Source organism: Rasamsonia byssochlamydoides (genome assembly GCF_041956645.1).
Source record: "Rasamsonia byssochlamydoides strain NRRL 3658 unplaced genomic scaffold VTN77scaffold_80, whole genome shotgun sequence".
Lineage (NCBI taxonomy): Eukaryota > Fungi > Ascomycota > Eurotiomycetes > Eurotiales > Trichocomaceae > Rasamsonia > Rasamsonia byssochlamydoides.
The window spans coordinates 35643-53806 of NW_027192463.1; the positions used below are offsets into that span (position 1 = coordinate 35643).

The window sequence follows — 18164 nt, forward strand, 5'->3', positions numbered from 1 at the left end:
AGAATATTGTTTCGTCTCTCGTCGCTCCCAGCTCGTTCCTCTTCCCTTCCCACGCATCAACCCCGCCGAATCTCCCGGTTAGGCCTCCCAGAACGCGCTCCCGCACGATGGACAAGGCACAACCAAGCTCCTTCCAGCAGCTGGAGAAGGTACGCGATCTGCTTCTGACCCTCGTCTCCGGTTTCTGTGCTGTTGAACTAACTTGTTTCCAGCTTGGTGAGGGTACCTATGCGACTGTACGTGGACGAGATGACCCTTCGACGCTGTCCACCGTATCCCTTCCCTTCGGCTAACACAACCCCCTGCAGGTCTTCAAAGGCCGGAATCGCCAGACGGGTGAGATGGTCGCCCTGAAAGAGATCCATCTCGATTCCGAGGAAGGCACGCCGTCGACCGCTATCCGAGAGATTTCCTTGATGAAGGAGCTCAAACATGAAAGCATCGTATCGCTCTACGACGTGATCCACACGGAAAACAAGTTGATGCTCGTTTTCGAATACATGGACAAGGATTTGAAGAAATACATGGATTCAAGAGGGGACCACGGCCAACTGGACTACGTCACAATCAAGTCGTTCATGCATCAGCTATTGCGAGGTATTGCATTCTGCCACGAGAACCGGGTCCTCCACCGCGATCTGAAGCCCCAGAACCTCCTCATCAACAAGAAGGGTCAGTTAAAACTGGGTGACTTTGGTCTGGCACGAGCGTTCGGCATCCCGGTCAATACGTTCTCTAACGAAGTCGTCACACTCTGGTATCGCGCTCCGGATGTGCTCTTGGGTAGCAGGACGTACAACACCAGCATTGACATTTGGTCCGCCGGATGCATCATGGCCGAGATGTACACAGGACGACCGCTGTTTCCGGGCACAACAAACGAGGATCAACTGCAGAAGATCTTCCGGCTGATGGGCACTCCGTCGGAACGCTCCTGGCCTGGCATTTCTCAGTTCCCCGAATACAAGCCCAACTTCCACGTATATGCCACGCAAGATCTGAGACTCATCCTCCCGCAGATTGATCAACTCGGTCTTGACCTCCTCAGCCGGATGCTGCAATTGCGACCGGAGATGCGAATCAGCGCGGCGGAGGCACTACGACACCCGTGGTTCAATGACCTTCCCCAGTTGCAGGCGCAGATGCAGCAGCAACAGCAGCAGCAGCAACAATCGCAACCGCAACCGCAGCAACCACAGATGGCCGGAGGATATGGTGGAATGGCGGGAAATCAGCAGGGATATTGAAGTTGGAGGAAAACAATTTGTTAGAAACAATCATGATGAAATGACTGGTAGGCGTCAGATCACCGGAGGGCTGCACAGAGCAAGGCGTTGATACCCGAAGGAGGTTGGTTTTGGATCTTAGTCATTGTTACCGTTTTTTAGTTTTTATTGTGTTCTGTCTGTGACAATTATACAAAATATTTTGCACTCGTCAACCCGCGAACGAGAAAGAAGAGGATATTTCTTTGTGGCTTCTTTTCCTGGAGATGCTCATCTTCCTCCCCTTGTCACTTCTGTCCAGGGAAAGGTACTCAAGTTGAAAATGATCTAAAATATCCGAGTCTGCAACTTGTTCGTTTTCTTTCAACTTGCTTGTTCCTCACAAATCGCCACTGTCAGTGATTCACGCATCTTGAGATACATGTCAAGCAGTTAGGTACCTAGGTAGGTAGGTAGGTAGTAAGACCGGCACCCACCCTTCCGAACACCCCAGCATCTGAACACTGTGTCAAGATCCAAAACATCTCGAATTCAATGTGATTTCTTAACCACCTCATCATCAATATGGCTTCTTGTAAGCATTCTATTAAATGGCACTTGCTGATTTGGAATCTGGCAAAATTAGCTCCCTATGAGCCTGCAGCAAAGGCATATGGAATCCCTTTGACTACCCTCCATGACTGAAGAGCTGGCACAACAAATCAATATGCCAGTTAAGAACTATGGTAGTGTTTGACTCCAGCCTAAGAGCAATTCCTTGCTGAGTGGATAATTGAATAAGATTCTTAAGGGTTTCGACCCTTATATATAAGGGCATGAGAGATGGCAGAGCAAATCCTTTGAATAAATGGTGATACAGTTCCTCTTGGGAAGGTATGGGTCTCAAAATTTATCAAGCATAATACTGAGGTTACTTCTTATATTGGATGAAGGATTGATGCCAAAAGAATCCAGAATACTTAGCCTGAGGCTATCCAAGAGTTCTATAACTGCTTTGAGAGGACCCGGGCCCAGTATGGTGTTATACCTGAGAATATCTGGAACATAGATAAGCATGGGATTGGCTTAGGTATCTATATGAACTCCCAAGTCCTTGCAAAGGCTAAGAAAAAGCATATTTATCTTCAAATACCAGAGAATCATAAGTAGGTGACTATACTAGAGATGATTAGTACGTCTAGTGCAAAGATCCAGCTAGTAATTATCTTTAAGGGGAAGAATCCACAAAGCATATGTGATACTGCAGATATCCCAGATTGGCTTTATATAATATCAGAAAATGCCTGGACCTCAATAGATATTGTATATTAGTAGCTTCATATAGTATTTCTCCTAGAGACAAAGCCAGAACCTGGAAACTATCGAATTCTCCTTATAGATGGGCATGGCAGTCATATAAGCATTGACTTCCTATATGAATGCTATATAAACAATATTTGCCTCATCTTCCTGCTACCACATTCTTCTCATCTCCTTCAGCCACTTGATTTGGGCATTTTCTTATCTATTAAGAACTAGTATCAACACCAGATCTAAGAGATATCCTATCTTGATGATATAGCCCCAATTAAGAAGCACTACTTTGTAAGTACTATAATTTGATTCGAGACATCTTTATAACTCTGGCAGTATTAAGAAGTGGGTGGAAAGCAGCTAGTTTAGTGCCATTTGACCTATCAAAAGGCCTCAATTCTAGTCAAATCTAAATCTCGCCATCTTCTCTAAGGCCTACTACTCCTCTATCTGCTAGAATGCCTTCCTTACCTGAAAATCTTCTTATGACTCTAAGGAATCAGAGGCATATATATGAGGTAATCCAGTTACTATGTCGTGAAGAAATTCTCCCTTAAATAGCCCATATAATTCTCATAAAAGCAGGTAAGGCTATAGGCCAGCTTATTGCCAAATAGGCACTACAAGAAGTGTGAAGGGCCAAAGCCTTGCTGTCAAGAAACTAGGAGCTCATAAAAAGGATTCGCTGGGGAAGGAAGAAAGGAAGGAAGAGAGAGAAAGGCACGCGAGTTATATCAACAGGAGTCATGTGATGAACAACAAACGCACCAATCAAAAAAACGAGAGCGAAGCTGAGTCAGCAATATGGGCTTAGCCCGCAACAAGAAGCAACTATTTTAAAGCAGAATTCTCAACTATAGGCCTTCCAGATTCAGAAGACAAAGAAGAAGGTTACTGTGGACCTCAATACATATTTTGTAAATATTATACAGATCAAGCAAGCTCTAGAGGAGGCAAAGGCTTTGCAGGCATGTATAGAAGCTAGGGAACCAGAAATTGAAGCCAAAAAGGTCTCAGAAGCAGGAATAGAAGCTGGAATGCAGTCATATCTATTTGAATGGTAGGCCTACTAGGTGGTGTTGTATATAGCTTCAAAAAATAGGCAATGGAAGGATTTTTGACACGGTGTTCGGATGGTGGGGTGTTCGGAAGGGTGGGTGCCGGTCTTATTTCTTGGCCAGTTAGGTAACATTGCCAATGCCAGCACTACAGAGTAGGTAATTATTTAACCGCTACATGCAAGTCTCACTATTGTCCTCATCCAATCGGAATGTCAATGACGGGCATGCCAGGGCTGTGCCACCAACCGGGGAGATGAGACGATGTCTGGGCAGGGGAACGGGAGAGACCTCGGTACCTTCCCCTTCCAGTTCTTCCCCGACCCTAGTGGTTCTTAATCCCTGATAGGCAGGGGCCTCTGCATAATCTCGAACCGTTCGCAGTACGGACTACGGAGTACATTATGGCACAATTTATCTATCCTGGAGAGTCGAGACCAGGTCGCTCCTTCTTTCAATGTTTACTTTGCAATGTGCCTGCCTGTTTGGAGCATCAAAAGTTCAACACTAAGAGAGAAAGAGCGATTGAGAAAGATCTGGCCTCAGGTCGACCTAAATACACTTCACCCTCTCAACTTTAGCTTTGGCATTGCGATGGAAACTACAGTCTCTCGCCTGATGAAGTCAACCAGAAGCTTCTTCTTTTGCCTTTTTTTTTGAGGTGATGTTTGCCTTTCTACTCCGTATCTTCAAGATTTACGTGAACACTTCCCGTCTTCCCTGAGATGCAGTCTTGCAGATCTAATCTCGATGTTGTGGCAGACGAGTCCTGCAGGGTACATGGCTCAGTGTCAATCTAAATCGACATGGATGGATGATAATGAAGAAATTGTCAGCATTGTGGCTTGGCGGCCCGATGCCATAGCTTGCAGGTCGGTAACCACTAATGCTTGATGCACCAGTCGATCACACCGAGTCCGACATACGTGACACGGCGAGGTCTTTGTATTCCGAAACTGCACTACAATATTGTAGTGGACTTGCTGATGTTTACCGTACTCGGGTTTTTCCAGGTACAGTACGGAGTATGGAGTACATAGTAACTTATAGTAACGTATGGAGTACAAAGTTCTTCCAAATTCTTACCGCTAACTGACTGGGAATTAGGTTCATCCTAATGAGACGATCTCAAAAAACGGTAATCACCATTCCCATCTTGCTTATGCAAGTCCGAACCTCGGAGCAACATCTGCAAAGCGATTTCTAGCCAGGGATCTCTTTCAGGCCCGTGCAGAACCATACTCTAGAGTTCGTCCAACATCCCAGTGAAAACGGTTCGTGGTCTTTCAAATTTGGTCAGGACTTTTCCGCCCAGGTTATCACATGCTAAGCTTCAGTTTATGCAGGTGATGGGAATGCATGCCTGCGACAGTACAGATGGTTGGTTCGAATACAGCTATGTATTTTTTTATCCAGTACGGAGTATTACTCCGTACTACTGAACCGTGGAGCAAACCTTAATAAAAGTTAATTACCCCGTGCCCCTGTTTTTGCGGATACCGGCACGGACGCAGGAGCCTCTTGGCGCCCCAGCGTTGAGTCAAAACATCATCAGATTATTAATATTATGCGTCTGCAGACTGCAGTAACTAACGCAGTTGAAATACAGCCAGCCAGTGACAGAGAACCTCCCCGCTACGGAGTGCAGACGGGAGACAACATGCTTATTCGAGACCAACCCCGATCCCAGTCCTGATGCCAAGAGGCAACCGCCGCCATACGTACTACTGTGGCAGCAGATTTTAAGATCATGGCTATTGAACAATAACAACACAACAAAGTTTCATCAATCGAAGAAATAACGCCTAATGTTACAAACTTCTACCGGTGAGAACAAAAGGAGCAGAAAGGTAGGGCCTAATAGGTAAGTTTGTGGCGGGACAGGGGATTCGCATGCCTCGCGCAATAATGTAGGACAGCGGCCGAGCCGCCTTTCCCCGCGAAAAGTGACAACGTTTCCCCACAGCGAACGGCACAGTTGGCGACCGGTGGACCATCCGGGAAAAACTCCCTCAACAACTGCTACGGCGGTCATTATTAGCTTCACCGGGGCCCCTGTCAAGGAGTTCGAGACTGGACCATCTCCTCCGTGGCTGTGGATGAGATGACGATGGAGGTTCGTGTTGCTGCGCTAGTGCCCCAAAGGGCTGGTTTATACTTCACATCGTTTCTGCACTGCGCTGAAAATCCTGGCTAGTGTCCCGACCGTTTTTCATTACGCAAGATGGCTCGAACTAGGTGAACATTGCGAAACAGCACAGGAATATCTGGGAAATTGGAGTGGTCGGGGAGACATTCTTCTCTCGGTTGTTCAGTTTTCATCCAGAAACACGTGAAGCCGATGATTCCACCCCGGTGAGCTGACGTCCTCCAATCTCAGGTGGAGGACACTCACTTCCTCGATTCGTGATTTGTCGAGGCATTTTGACTGCCTAACTGGCCCTCATTTGGAGTCTACCTTTCGACATAGCTTGGCGATGCCCCTCGTTGCCGTTCAGATATCAATCTTGCTGCCAGCATCCCATCTTCACCCAGGTCAAATCGGCAGTATTGCATACAAGGCTCACCATACTGTCGGTACTGCATCCGATCTCTTGAAATAGATTATTTGGGTTCTGCCCGCATATAACAGCCGAGTCGATCAAAAGGTCCTCGGAGTCAAGACGTTTCTGATCGGCATGGGTAGACGCCGAGACTCTGGCGGACGCTTATTCCCGGGGTACAGACTGCGTTAACCCACTTGCTTATCGGGGAACAACGCCAATGAATGAATTGATCAGGGCTGAGTTTTAGGCCATCGCCAGCCCTGTTCAATATCCCGGCTTCGCGTCGCACAGGCCCTGTCCGTGTACGCCGTACGCCTCTCCGAACCTAGAGAACTCTCAAGGGGTAGAAGTACCGAGGGCTCATTTTTATGTACCTCTCCGCCGGGGTAAGCTTTTCGGCAATGATAGTGGCTGGCCATTTCTGTTCTCCTTTTCCCGGTGGTACCTCTTGGTTCAAATGGCTACTTTGTCAGGGACAGTATCCTGATTGTTTATTATTACTCGCCGTGATCCCGTGTCTTTGTCTGGAATTAAGCCCGACCAAATCGCTCTTTAACCATCCTGATATTCCCTAATTCAAGTGAACAGACAGTTCCATAATGGCGCCATAATGGCAGAATTACAAGATATCTTTTGAAACGATAGTCTACGGTAGTCTTCATGTTCTATCCTTTCAACTTTTGTTTCACCAATCTTTCTGATATCTATACGAAACACTATCTGCTGCATCTCCGCTCCTGAAAAAAGACAACTCCAGGTTTCTGTGACGGTATGGTTCCTTTGTTTGCATTTCGTTGGGCATGATTGGTAACATCTGATAGCAGATATCTCTTTTGTTTCTTCGCATTCTTTTACCTTACGCTGGCCTGTTCGTTGTCACCTCTATCAAACGACGCAATAAACGTACAGATATAATATCTAGTTAACTCAAGATACCGTTCAAATCCAACAAGTCCATATCTCAGAAGGGCATTACGACTGGTGGCTCCGCCTATTGCCCCCTTACACAGTCACGATGTCAACGACATTCAGCCAACAGCAGTACTCCGCCATCGAGGCTGCCGAGCGAGCTTGCTCCGTGTTGTCTCTGGTGGGAACATTCATCGTCATAGGCACCTTCATTGGATCACCCTCATTTCGCAAACCCATCAATCGTCTTGCCTTCTACGCCTCATGGGGCAATATCATGTCGAATGTCGCAACTCTCATTTCACGATCAGGTATCCTCCATGGTGTCAACACTCCTTTATGTCAGTTTCAGGCTTTCCTCATTCAATGGTAAGAGCTCTCCCAATTTTCGGTCTCCGCGAAGGGCACTTCCCTGACTGCTCCTCAGGTTCATGCCCGCCGACGCTTTGTGGACGTTCGCCATGGCATTTAATGTCTATTTGACCTTCTTTCACAAATATGATGCTTCTCAGTTGCGAAGATTAGAATGGAAATATGTTCTCCTCTGCTATGGTCTGCCGTTTATTCCGTCCTTTGCGTACTTCTTCGTCAAGAATGAGGCGAAGGGACCCATATATGGCTCTGCAGTGGTAAGTCCTGTTCCAGAAAGACGGCTTCCAGGGACCGTACCATGCTGATTACAAGTAGATATGGTGCTGGATTTCGGTACCGTGGGACATCCTCCGCATTGCGGTCTTCTACGGCCCAGTGTGGTTCGTCATCATTGTCACCTTTACCATCTACATCCGGGCCGGAAAAGACATCTTTAAGAAGCGACGCCAGCTTCAGAATATCAGCAGTGCAGACCCATCAACTGTGGTCGATAACCCGTTTGAGAATCAGGGATCCAAGGTCACGGAAATTCACATCACCACCGAGGCTGCTGACTCAGTTCCCAAAGATTCTGTCCAGATCAGCAGCGACGCCAAGGGAGGGCAGCGAGGATCGGGTGCGAATGTATACAACGCCTATTCCGTGACGGTTGAAAGTGGCGATGGATATGACCGCAATGCCATCCCAATGCAGAAGATAGAGAGACTTACAGGAGCTGGAGCAACGCAGCCACGCCGCCCGACAAAAGCGGACGCGAATGCAGCCGCCTGGGCGTATTGCAAGTATGCGATGCTGTACTTTGTCGCGCTCCTCGTGACATGGGTTCGTCCTCCATATCACATACATGAGGAAAAAAAATACGAGACGATACGATACTGACTATATGCGTGTCTCGAATAGGTCCCTTCGACCGTGAACCGTGTCTACAGTTTAGCCCATCCGGATATCAACAACTTCGGCCTGGAATTCACATCGGCATTTGTCCTCCCCTTGCAAGGGTTCTGGAACAGCATCATCTACTGCGCGATATCGTGGTCGTCCATCAAAGAGCTCCTCCGTCGCAGCCCGCACCCTCGCACATACAAAATCAGCAAACCACTGGAGTTCTCTCGCGGGGGCGGCAGCACAAGTGCTGGACTAGGCAGCAGTCTGCATAGTAATGAGAGCACGCGACAGTTGGCAATGCACCCGCAGATTGACGCGGACTCTACCTGAGATGAGATGAGTCCTTGACGGCGGAACAGGGACTGTTACCATACGGGTGAGTTGATCTATAGGTATTGGAAACGCCGTTTTCAACAATACCAATACCCTACACCCTTCATCATGTATATAAAATAATAACGAGGGCGATCCGCCTACCTCACCTCTGAGATTTTGATGATTTTTTTTTACTTCTACTTTTACTTTAATGTTCATATTATAGTTTTGGGTTTGATGGATAATGATGGGATGGGATGAGATGGGATGGGAGCGTGACGGCGACTGTGCTAACTTAACTGGGAGGGGCGGCTTTCTGCTTTTGACAGTAGTACCTAATGTACATACCTATATAGGAAACTTAAAGTTAATTCCTTTTTCTCTTCAGATGGCGGTGATATATACGTAAAGTTCGGGGTTATTAGATCCTTCGAATATAATACCTTGGGTACCTAGGGCAGTGTATGAGGCTATAACTAGTAGGTTGGAGGTGATGCCCAGGCCCTAAGATACCTACATATGCGCTGATCCAAGTTATAATGAGTTTATTATCAGGCCAATGGTTGTTTCGTTATGGCTTCAGAAACTATTTATTAGGAGGTATAGTCGACTCTCTGCTGATCGGCCGCGCAGAGATCACGTGTCACAGGCGCTTCGCGTCGCGTCGGTCGCGGCCTTCAATGTTCCGTTCCGCATCTTATCAGAAGAATCCTTGATGATGATCATCCCTCCTCGACACCCCCCCCGCCATTTTTGTGTGCGACGTTTCTCGCAATAGTTTTCTTCATCTTTTTTTGTTACTCTATAACAAGGAAGAAAAAAAGGAAAGAAAAAGTTGAATTGAATAACTATGCCATCAACAACCTCCCAGCAAGGCAATCATCAACAACCACAACAACCTCAACAACCAGGCCGCGACGCCGCATCCCCCTCTCCCCCGCCACCTGCGCCAGTCCCTCTGACCCCCGGCCCGCGCGCATCACGTCTCCAGCAGGTCTTCAATGAGGCCCTCGCGCGGACGCTGCGCGCCAACTCGTACGCCAATTTCGCGGCCTGCTTCCCCACGCCCGCGAAGCATGTCCCCGCCAGTCTGGAGTCGGTGTGGCGGCAATTGAACGCCAAGTTGGAGGAGAGCGCCAAGGCGGAGTTTGACGACATCATGCGCGAGCGGGATGCCATTCGGAGCTTGAATGAACTGGATAGATTGATCGGGGAGGCGAGGCGGCGGAGGGAGAATGGGGAGGGGCAGAATACGGTTGCGTATGTCTTCGTCTTTTCCATTATTATTCTGTGTTTTAGTTCTATTTTCGTGTTGTACTTGGTGGTGTTATATCTATGTTCAGATCACACCTGACTGACTGCGTGTTTCCAACAGCCCGCATACACTTGGCGCAGATGAGCTTTACCAGGCTCACTTGACCCCCTACCTGAAAGAGGTGCAGGCCAGTCTCAATGCCAAGCTCGAAAAGACTCAGGCACAAAATGCAGAGCTAGCGGAGAAGATCCAGGCGCAAAGGAAGGAGATAGAGTCCTTGCTTGCAGGGCTGGAGGCCGTCGTGGGAGATCTCGAAGGCGCCGCCAAGGCTTCGACCCAGTTCAGCCAGGAGAACAATCTGCGGCAGGAAAGTCTGCAGATGGATGAAGAGGTTAAGGCTAGAGTGGACATCTGAAAGATCATTGAAGGCTATGGAACAGCGGCATCAAACGCATCGGATCGCAACATACGGAATTACGAATCAGCTTTTGCCTATTGACTATCTTTGTCATGGCTACGACAGCAAAGTCTCCATATCCGTCGACATTACCAATCCATCTTCCACCATGTCTTCGGCGACCGTCAGCAAGTCCTTGGATGCAGCACTCCTGAGCGGTTCCAGTTTGGTTTTGTCGCCTGCCAAGGCTGCCGCAAGTGCCTCCTTACAAGAACCGTCCCTTTCTTCTTCTACAGCCCCGTCTCTGCGGGCGAGAGCAGCCGCTCCGCGATAATACGTCTGAGCGTTCTTAAGAAGTGTCGACGCGTTCTGCTGGGACATTGCATAATTCCACGGCGGCCTGCCCAACCGCCACCGCAACATTTCCACATCCCCTCTCGCGAGATGGATCTTGGGAACGTTTTCAGCCGTCGCGAGTTTCGATGCCGCCGTGAAGGCATCTAGAGCTGACGTCAAGGCTTGCCAGCGCAACACTAATGATCTGCTCGACTCCTCGGCACTGAGCGCACGTGGGTTGTCCGCGATGGCTGAGTTGAAAGATGTGAGGGCATCGGCTTTGCTACAGAGCCCTCCTGGGTCTTTGGACAGGTCTAGGTCGGGAGGGAACGCGCCACTGAGCTCCCTTTGATACGTCTCAACATCTATCCGTCCGCTTCTGTACAGAATCTCGGTAAGAGCGGCCATAAATTGCGCACGAGCCCGGGCAACTTCGTGATGTCTGTCTGTTCCCTCGACATAGGCTGCAATCTTTGTCCTCAACAGATCGTAGGAATATTCCTCCACCCAGGCCAGTCCGCTCCCAGGATCGAAAGTCAGAAGACTGCACAGCGTTGCCAGTGTCTCCAGCTGCGCCAGAGCCGTGTCTACCAGGGTGTTCTTTGTGACCGGCTCCACCACGGCTGCCCATTGCTCTTCTTCCCGGGACTCTGCTGGTTCCGATGGTTCCGGTGGTTCCTGCGACACTGCCACCCCGGCATCCTCATCACCTGCGGCGTCAAACTCGCCGGCTTCCATCATCCTGATCTGCTCCTGAGACTCCGTGTAGCGGAGCTCCTGCAACGCCAGACAGCGCTGGAACAGCTCGAGCGCTTCTCGGAGATACCTCAGGGCTTCCTGGATCTGCTCCTCCGTGGGGCGCTTCGCCTCGGTGAGGGCCTCCGCGAGGCTCGTCAGCACCTGCGCCGTGTTGAACAGGATATCCGCATTGTCCTGCTGGAGAGCGAGAGCCTCCCGATGGGACTGGAGTGCGATGTGCAGGATTTTGACCAGCGGCGCCGGAAGCTGAGTGGCTAGTTTGGGATGTTGCGTTATCTCATACTGGACTCTTGCTCTGTATGTATCGTTAGCGAGATAATACATAATAAATACACTGCTCTGGTTTGCCTCTAGCGTGTAGACAAGAAATAATCTCTGTCTTTTTATTTTTTTTAATACTCCGTACGTACTTGTTATAAGCCAAATCAAACGAAGTAGGATACTTCGCCAATCCATTATCGTAGATCTCAATAGCGCGCATGAAGAACCGCATCGCTTTGACGGCGTCTCCGGCGCGCCATTTTTCGCCGCCTTCTTCCTGCTCGACGCCAGCTAGACAGAAGGAAAAAAAAATAGAATGTCAGATGAATGACCAGGCAATTCATAATTTAGAATTAGGCATCTGGGCAGTGGAGGAATTGAGAAACACTTACCGGCAAGAAACTCATCTGCTGTCTCTGGCTCCTATAGGCATCATCGACGTTAGTTCCCATTCATTTCCAAGATATGCATGTATTATTGATAGCACAGATTGACATTATTTTAATATATTGGCAATTCATGATGATGAGCTTCATTTAAATGGTCCATTGTGTTGGCGTTGTGACTTGCTGCGTCCAGGAAATAGCACAGACCACAGATACAGATACCATAATGGGTACACAACTAGATTATATATATATCCAGAGAGAGTGTGTGACCAGTGACCTCAACATACCTGTATCTGCTGCCTCCCCTTCTTCTTACCCATGCTCTTTCCCGATGATGCCGATGAGGCTTCTTTCAGGAGGGTTTTTGGTTTCGGCATTATTTTTTTCGCTTTCTTGCTTTCTTGCTTTTTGATATTTTGTTGTTCTGGTTGCGCTCACTTGGTTGGTGACTTGACTTATATCTGGGCCATTATGGGCATGTATTTTTTTTTGGGTGTGAATGCAAAGGTTAGATGTGACTGCTTTATTTGTGCAGATAGTCAATCTGAAAAGGAAGAGGTGGAGACAAAAAGAAAATGATGTAAGATCAGATCAGATCAGGTCAGGTCATGTCAAGGCATGCTCAACTTAGGGATCAGATCAAGTATGCAGATACTCTGTCGATACTTGCATACCTGATGTAGACCTCAGGCAAGCATTCCCGAGGACATGGTCATGCGAGTCATGTGACTTAACTTAATGTCACGTGACTTAGCAACTAACCTATATAGGGAAATGTCACATGACCCAGAAACCTCGCAGTGGTTGTCATGGATTTCTGAGCTTTCCGCTCCTGCCATTTTGTGTGGTGATTTCGGGTAGAGTGAGGGTTTGGGTCTGGCTGGCAGGGTCAGGCAGGCAGGGAACATGGTTGTCATGTGACTTGACTGCCTCAGGTATCTCTCTGCCAAAGATTATTGAGCAGGAATAGAAGCTAGGTAATAATATATCAGTCGCTATGAGTACTCTGAATTTGTTCCGTAGTTACCCTATAGGATACACCATAGTTACCTACCCACAACTGGCATGGCTTGTGAAGTGTTTCATGAAGTGTCCATATGTGAGACAGCTGTCGTCCAGCGGTTACAAGCTACACCTACTCATTTATGCCCCCAAGTTGTGAGACTGTAAGATACCCACACACTCTGAAAGCAAGAGGCAGAGGAGGGGCAGAATTAGTAGTTTTGAAGAGCTGGCATGCATACCCTGGAGTCGTGTCTAGACCGAGAATGCCCGATTATCTGTAACGAAGAGAGGCTAAGCCTGGAACAAACAAATACTCCGTAGCAACAGCCCTGAATGGTGTGGCAGCAGTACTACGAGTCAGTTACATTCCATCCACGTTCCTAAACCCGGTCGATGCTCGCGTGGCAGATGACTTGCTCGATCTTGGTTTGCACGTGGCAATTGCATTAATCACTGATGGGGAGAATGGGGGCAGTTACTAGTGGGCAGTGGGCAGTGGCCACACAACCAACTCCATACCTTACCGACCCCTGAGTGGAACCACAACGCTTCCAAGATTCCGGCCTCCTGAACAAGAACCTGGATGGACCTGCGCCCCCCACTGCCAACGGCTCCCTCGGGCCTCAGTCCTCTCCTATCATCAGCCTGATATCACCGATTTTCAGTTTGTCGTCAGCCCACTCTCTGCCCCTTTCTTGGCGAGTCAACTGCACTTCGCCTTGAAATCAAAAGAACAAGAAGACTGGTCTTATATCTTGAGTTGGACTGGGATCATAAATCAAGTTAAATTCTTACCCGGAGGGCTGAGCAGTGCGATCATTCAGCCCCCTCCTTATCATTCCTTGTCAAGAGAATCGAAAAAGAGCCTAAGCCTCTAGGCTTGCAGCTGGGCAGGAGTCTCCGTACGGAGTAAGTCTTTTCCCATTTTGGCGACAGCGTGTCGACTCGCGGTTTTGCCTTGCGTTGATCGCCGTCTGGGACTTAACTAAGTCAAGCGCCCCTCCCCGTTGTCAGTCAGCCTGGAATCCCTCTCTCCCCGTGCTGACGCTGTTCCCGTCTCATTACAGTAACTGTCACTCCAGTCACCCTCATTTTCCAAAACCTAGCCTTCCAGAACCGATCGTCCTTGCAATTTCTTTCGGGTTCTAGCCTTAGCCTTGGAAAGCAAGTAACCTGATACCAGTCCCAGTTTTCGATCGGCGAACTGCAGACGTCAACACACCGCTTCTTACCCACTCATCCTTTTAAATTCGCCTTGGAAATACTCAATACAAAAGAACATGGCTCGTCATCCGTCGTTGGACTCGTCGGAAAGGCCCATCATGGCTCCATCGGTACGCGCTTCCTCTGATGTAGCCCTTCCCATCTGCATTATTCTGAATCCTTGTTTATAATGTTCATTCATTCCCTCCTGGTGATCATCTAGCTGACTCCCAGAGTAGCTCAGCTCCAATCGCACTTCCAAGCGGTTTTCCACCATTAGTGGAAGCCCATCCCTGGCTCCTTCAGATACTTCCAGCCTGCCCGGCGATACCCCGATGCCGATCAAGCAATATTCCGATGGCATAGAGCGTTTAGAGAACAAGCCTCTGGCGAAGCAGCGATTCGTCCCTACCCCGGAGAAGACGGACAACCTGAACAAGCTGGCTCTGGGAGCCAAGGTCGAGCGTGCCCTCGGGCGGAGGATGACAAGCCAGGATGCAGTCATGCGGAAGCCCATCCTCAATGAGAAGAAGGCTCTGGAGAGTGAGACTGCCGCGACGTGAGGAGAGGGAGGTGTACAGGATGTGGCCAGGGGACGAGATGATGGATGCACCTTTTTTTTCCCCCTTTTTCTCTTGCTTCTCCAGTAAATTGATTCGGCGTGCATCGAATTCCTTTTACGATTCTGCTTTGACGTGCATCTTATGCGTTATTCTGGTGTGTTCGGGCTCTTTTATGCCATGTCTTTTCCTATTCCCCCCGGCAATGGTATCTCCCACCGATGTTGATATCTATGTCATGTGCTCTCATGAGATTTTTCATGTCTTCACCTTTGTCCAATATCATGTCATGACTGCCATGTTGCGACAAGACGTCTGGACCTGGAGAGCCTTATTTCATGGACCGTAAGTTAGCGACATCTGCGTTGTGAAACAGTGTTGTCTGAACAGTTGTTGGTAGCATATCAATTGATCTGCTTGAAGGAAAGCTGCAGTCGATCCGGTTGTACAGCTCCCAGGTCGATCCCATCTGGTTGGTTCATTGAACCCTGTTGATTATCAAAATATTCTGCTGTACATACAGTAGAAATGCCGGTGCTGCGACAAAGAACAGGAACGAGTTGTTGCGAAGGTAGAAATCGAGTGTCCGGCTTCGCGGTTATTTCTATCGATCTCCCTATTTAGTCATTCATCAATTACTGTTATCTGTCACTCATTGAGTCAGTCTGGATTCTTGGGCTGTTATTTAATAATTATTTTTATTGTTGTTTGTTTGTGAGTTGGCGGAAGCGCCAAGGGCCGGCAGAGACCCGACCCGATCGGGGCGAACCTCACTTCCAATTTTCCCCCTCGCAGCCAATAATGAACCGCCAGCCTAGGAGGCAATTTCGCACGAAAAGAAGCTTGAACACTGTCACCCAACTTCCCATCGCACTGTCAACCTCGTCCTCACCCTCATCTCGTCTTCACCTTTTCAGCCGATCGCAAAGGACCTTCCTGCTTTCATCCGAACAAAAAAACTCCTTCTCCTCATCAAACCCCCACTGTCCTTGCATTGCTTTTTTCTTCGACCCATTTTCGCACTCCGCCTCGCAGAATCTTTCACTCGCCTCGCGCCCTCTTCTTCCTCCCACCACACCTCTCTCGCCAAGAGTGTGCCATTTCTCTTCACCTCTCTTCCTCTGTACAGCATCAATCTCCATTCTACTTGGTAAGCCCTCTTTTTGCCTGTGGTGGATGTTTGGTCTCCACATGGCGCGCGAGTCTCAGTACTAACAAATTTCGTCCCAAAACAGGTTTCGAGCGGAGAAAAAAAAAGTTTTAGACTTCCTTCCTAACAGCATCACATAGACGCGCTTCGCTGTCACTTTATCGCCCGCCCTCTCTCTCAGACTAGATTAGATCTATTTCTTTCTTTTTTACGAAACGATTCATAATGGCCGACACGACCCAGGCTCCTATGAACGGCACCTATCCCACTCACCACGCATACCCTGCCGAATCCTACGCCTCTCATGCAGGTGTCAACAATGCAAACAACAATAACTACCACCCTACGCAGTCGTCAACGCCCACAAATCCCCCTCCCGCGAACGAGAGCAAGAATGAGATCCCCAAAGATGAGGTTGGCTGGTACTTCGTGGAGCAGTACTACACCACGTTGAGCCGCAGCCCCGAGAAACTGCACCTTTTCTACTCACGGCGCTCTCAGTTCGTGTTCGGTAACGAAGCCGAGTCGGTTCCGGTTATGGTTGGTCAAAAGGTGCGGATTCCTTTGTGCTCTCTTTATTTCTCTGTGTACTGACATTGCCTTAGGCTATCCAAGAGAAGATCAAGGAGCTCGATTTCCACGACTGCAAGGTCCGTGTCCTGAACGTCGACTCCCAGGCCTCGTTCGACAACATCCTTGTCTCCGTCATTGGCGAAATCTCGAACCGATCCGAGCCATCTCGCAAATTCGTCCAGACGTTCGTGTTGGCGGAACAGCCGAACGGTTACTACGTGCTGAATGATATCTTCCGATACCTTGCCGATGAAGATGAAGAGTTCATCACTGGCGAAGCAGCTCCACCGGCTGAGGCGCCTGCCCCCGCGCAGGAAGCTGCCGTCGCCAATGCCGAACCTCAGCCAGAGACACAGCCAGTCGAGGCTCAGGCAGACACCCAGGCCGCTGTCGCCCAGGTCGACGAGAAACTCGAGCAAGCTGCTGCCAATGGCGAAGTCGAGAAGGTCCCCGAGCCCGCTCCTCAGGCCAATGGAGCTACCGCTCAGCAGGAGAAACCTGCCGTGCCTGTGACGCCCGCAGTTCCAGTTGTCCCTGCTGAGCAGGAGGCCCTCAAACCGGAGGTCCCCAAGACGCCAGAACCCACCCCCGTTGCCAGTACTCCGAGCCAGGCTGCTCCAGCTCCGGAGAAGGAAGCGCCTGCCCCAGCAAAGGCTGTCCCGAAGACCTGGGCTAACATCGCGTCCAAGAACGGTGCTGGTGCCGCATCGGTTGCTACGCCAGTCGTTCCTGTTGCTCAGCCTAAGCCTGCCGCTGCTCCTGCCACTACCACCGCGCAGCAGCAGCAACAGCAGCCGCAGCAAGAACAACAACCGGCGGCGGCCGCCACTACTGTTGCCACTTCTGAGAACGCAACCAGCCAGCCATCGTCCAATGACGGCTCCGGCTGGCAGACTGCAGGCCACGACCACAACAAGAGGCAGTCCCGTGCGGGTGACGAGCAGAAGTTCTCTGCTTACATCAAGAATGTCACCGAGAAAGTCGATGCTGCTTTGCTCAAGACGACTCTGGCTAAGTTTGGAAAGATTCTGTACTTCGATGTCAACCGTCAGAAGGTATGAAACAGACTTGAAAAGACTCAACATGTGAATCAGAACTGACTTTAACCCTTTGTAGAACTGCGCCTTTGTCGACTTCGCTGACCAGGCTGGCTACAATGCGGCCGTTGCTGCCAACCCTCACCAGATTGGATCTGAACAGATCTATGTCGAAGAACGTCGTGCCCGTCCTAACACTTATGGCGGAAACGGCTATGGTGCTGGCCGAGGCGGCGCTGGCCGTGGCCGTGGCGATGGTCGTGCTGGTAGCCAGGGTCGCGGTGGTTTCCAACGTGACTCCAGCCGTGGTGGGTTTGCTCCGCGCGGCCGTGGAGGCAACGTCGCTCCCAAGGGTCGCAGCCAGCCTCAGGCGGCATAAAATTTTTTTTTGTCTCTTGATGCAGACAAACTCGACCTTATCATGTCAGCATCGGTTTGATACGGCGCCAGGGCGGTCCGGTATCTACGGGTATTCTACGACATGTATTCATGCAATCCTCTAATCTTTACGATACGGTGTTAGGTGACGATTTCTTTTTGTCACTCTTGCATCTTAGCGGTTGGAAAAGTTATTTCTTGTCATTCGGTCACGTTTTCTAGCAAACTTTGATGGTTTCCTTGATGACTTTTTGAGG

At 49.4% G+C, this 18164-nt stretch overlaps 7 protein-coding genes across 7 annotated transcripts; 6 read left to right on the forward strand and 1 right to left on the reverse strand.

Annotated features, from left to right (window-relative positions):
• Window positions 1–107: 107 nt before the first annotated feature.
• Window positions 108–1247, forward strand: VTN77DRAFT_9023 (uncharacterized protein; the record flags this gene model as incomplete). Its single annotated transcript, XM_069425586.1, has 3 exons — window positions 108–149; window positions 213–236; window positions 309–1247. 3 exons carry the CDS (start codon window positions 108–110, stop codon window positions 1245–1247), a joined length of 1005 nt encoding a protein of 334 aa, XP_069274242.1.
• Window positions 1248–4241: 2994 nt separating this feature from the next.
• VTN77DRAFT_9024 (uncharacterized protein) lies at window positions 4242–5618 on the forward strand (the record flags this gene model as incomplete). The annotated part of the gene is made up of 6 exons (XM_069425587.1): window positions 4242–4277; window positions 4340–4449; window positions 4591–4602; window positions 4802–4851; window positions 4924–4957; window positions 5492–5618. The coding sequence occupies 6 exons, from the start codon at window positions 4242–4244 to the stop codon at window positions 5616–5618; spliced, it is 369 nt and encodes a 122-aa protein (XP_069274243.1).
• A 1520-nt stretch (window positions 5619–7138) lies between these two features.
• On the forward strand, window positions 7139–8619 carry VTN77DRAFT_9025 (uncharacterized protein; the record flags this gene model as incomplete). Its single annotated transcript, XM_069425588.1, has 4 exons — window positions 7139–7401; window positions 7460–7661; window positions 7720–8226; window positions 8305–8619. 4 exons carry the CDS (start codon window positions 7139–7141, stop codon window positions 8617–8619), a joined length of 1287 nt encoding a protein of 428 aa, XP_069274244.1.
• Window positions 8620–9454: 835 nt separating this feature from the next.
• Window positions 9455–10274, forward strand: VTN77DRAFT_9026 (uncharacterized protein; the record flags this gene model as incomplete). Its single annotated transcript, XM_069425589.1, has 2 exons — window positions 9455–9864; window positions 9980–10274. 2 exons carry the CDS (start codon window positions 9455–9457, stop codon window positions 10272–10274), a joined length of 705 nt encoding a protein of 234 aa, XP_069274245.1.
• Window positions 10275–10373: 99 nt separating this feature from the next.
• On the reverse strand, window positions 10374–12378 carry VTN77DRAFT_9027 (uncharacterized protein; the record flags this gene model as incomplete). Its single annotated transcript, XM_069425590.1, has 4 exons — window positions 10374–11646; window positions 11762–11903; window positions 12005–12035; window positions 12289–12378. 4 exons carry the CDS (start codon window positions 12376–12378, stop codon window positions 10374–10376), a joined length of 1536 nt encoding a protein of 511 aa, XP_069274246.1.
• Window positions 12379–14286: 1908 nt separating this feature from the next.
• Window positions 14287–14772, forward strand: VTN77DRAFT_9028 (uncharacterized protein; the record flags this gene model as incomplete). The annotated part of the gene is made up of 2 exons (XM_069425591.1): window positions 14287–14340; window positions 14449–14772. The coding sequence occupies 2 exons, from the start codon at window positions 14287–14289 to the stop codon at window positions 14770–14772; spliced, it is 378 nt and encodes a 125-aa protein (XP_069274247.1).
• A 1372-nt stretch (window positions 14773–16144) lies between these two features.
• On the forward strand, window positions 16145–17908 carry VTN77DRAFT_9029 (uncharacterized protein; the record flags this gene model as incomplete). Its single annotated transcript, XM_069425592.1, has 3 exons — window positions 16145–16471; window positions 16525–17547; window positions 17609–17908. 3 exons carry the CDS (start codon window positions 16145–16147, stop codon window positions 17906–17908), a joined length of 1650 nt encoding a protein of 549 aa, XP_069274248.1.
• Window positions 17909–18164: the final 256 nt, after the last annotated feature.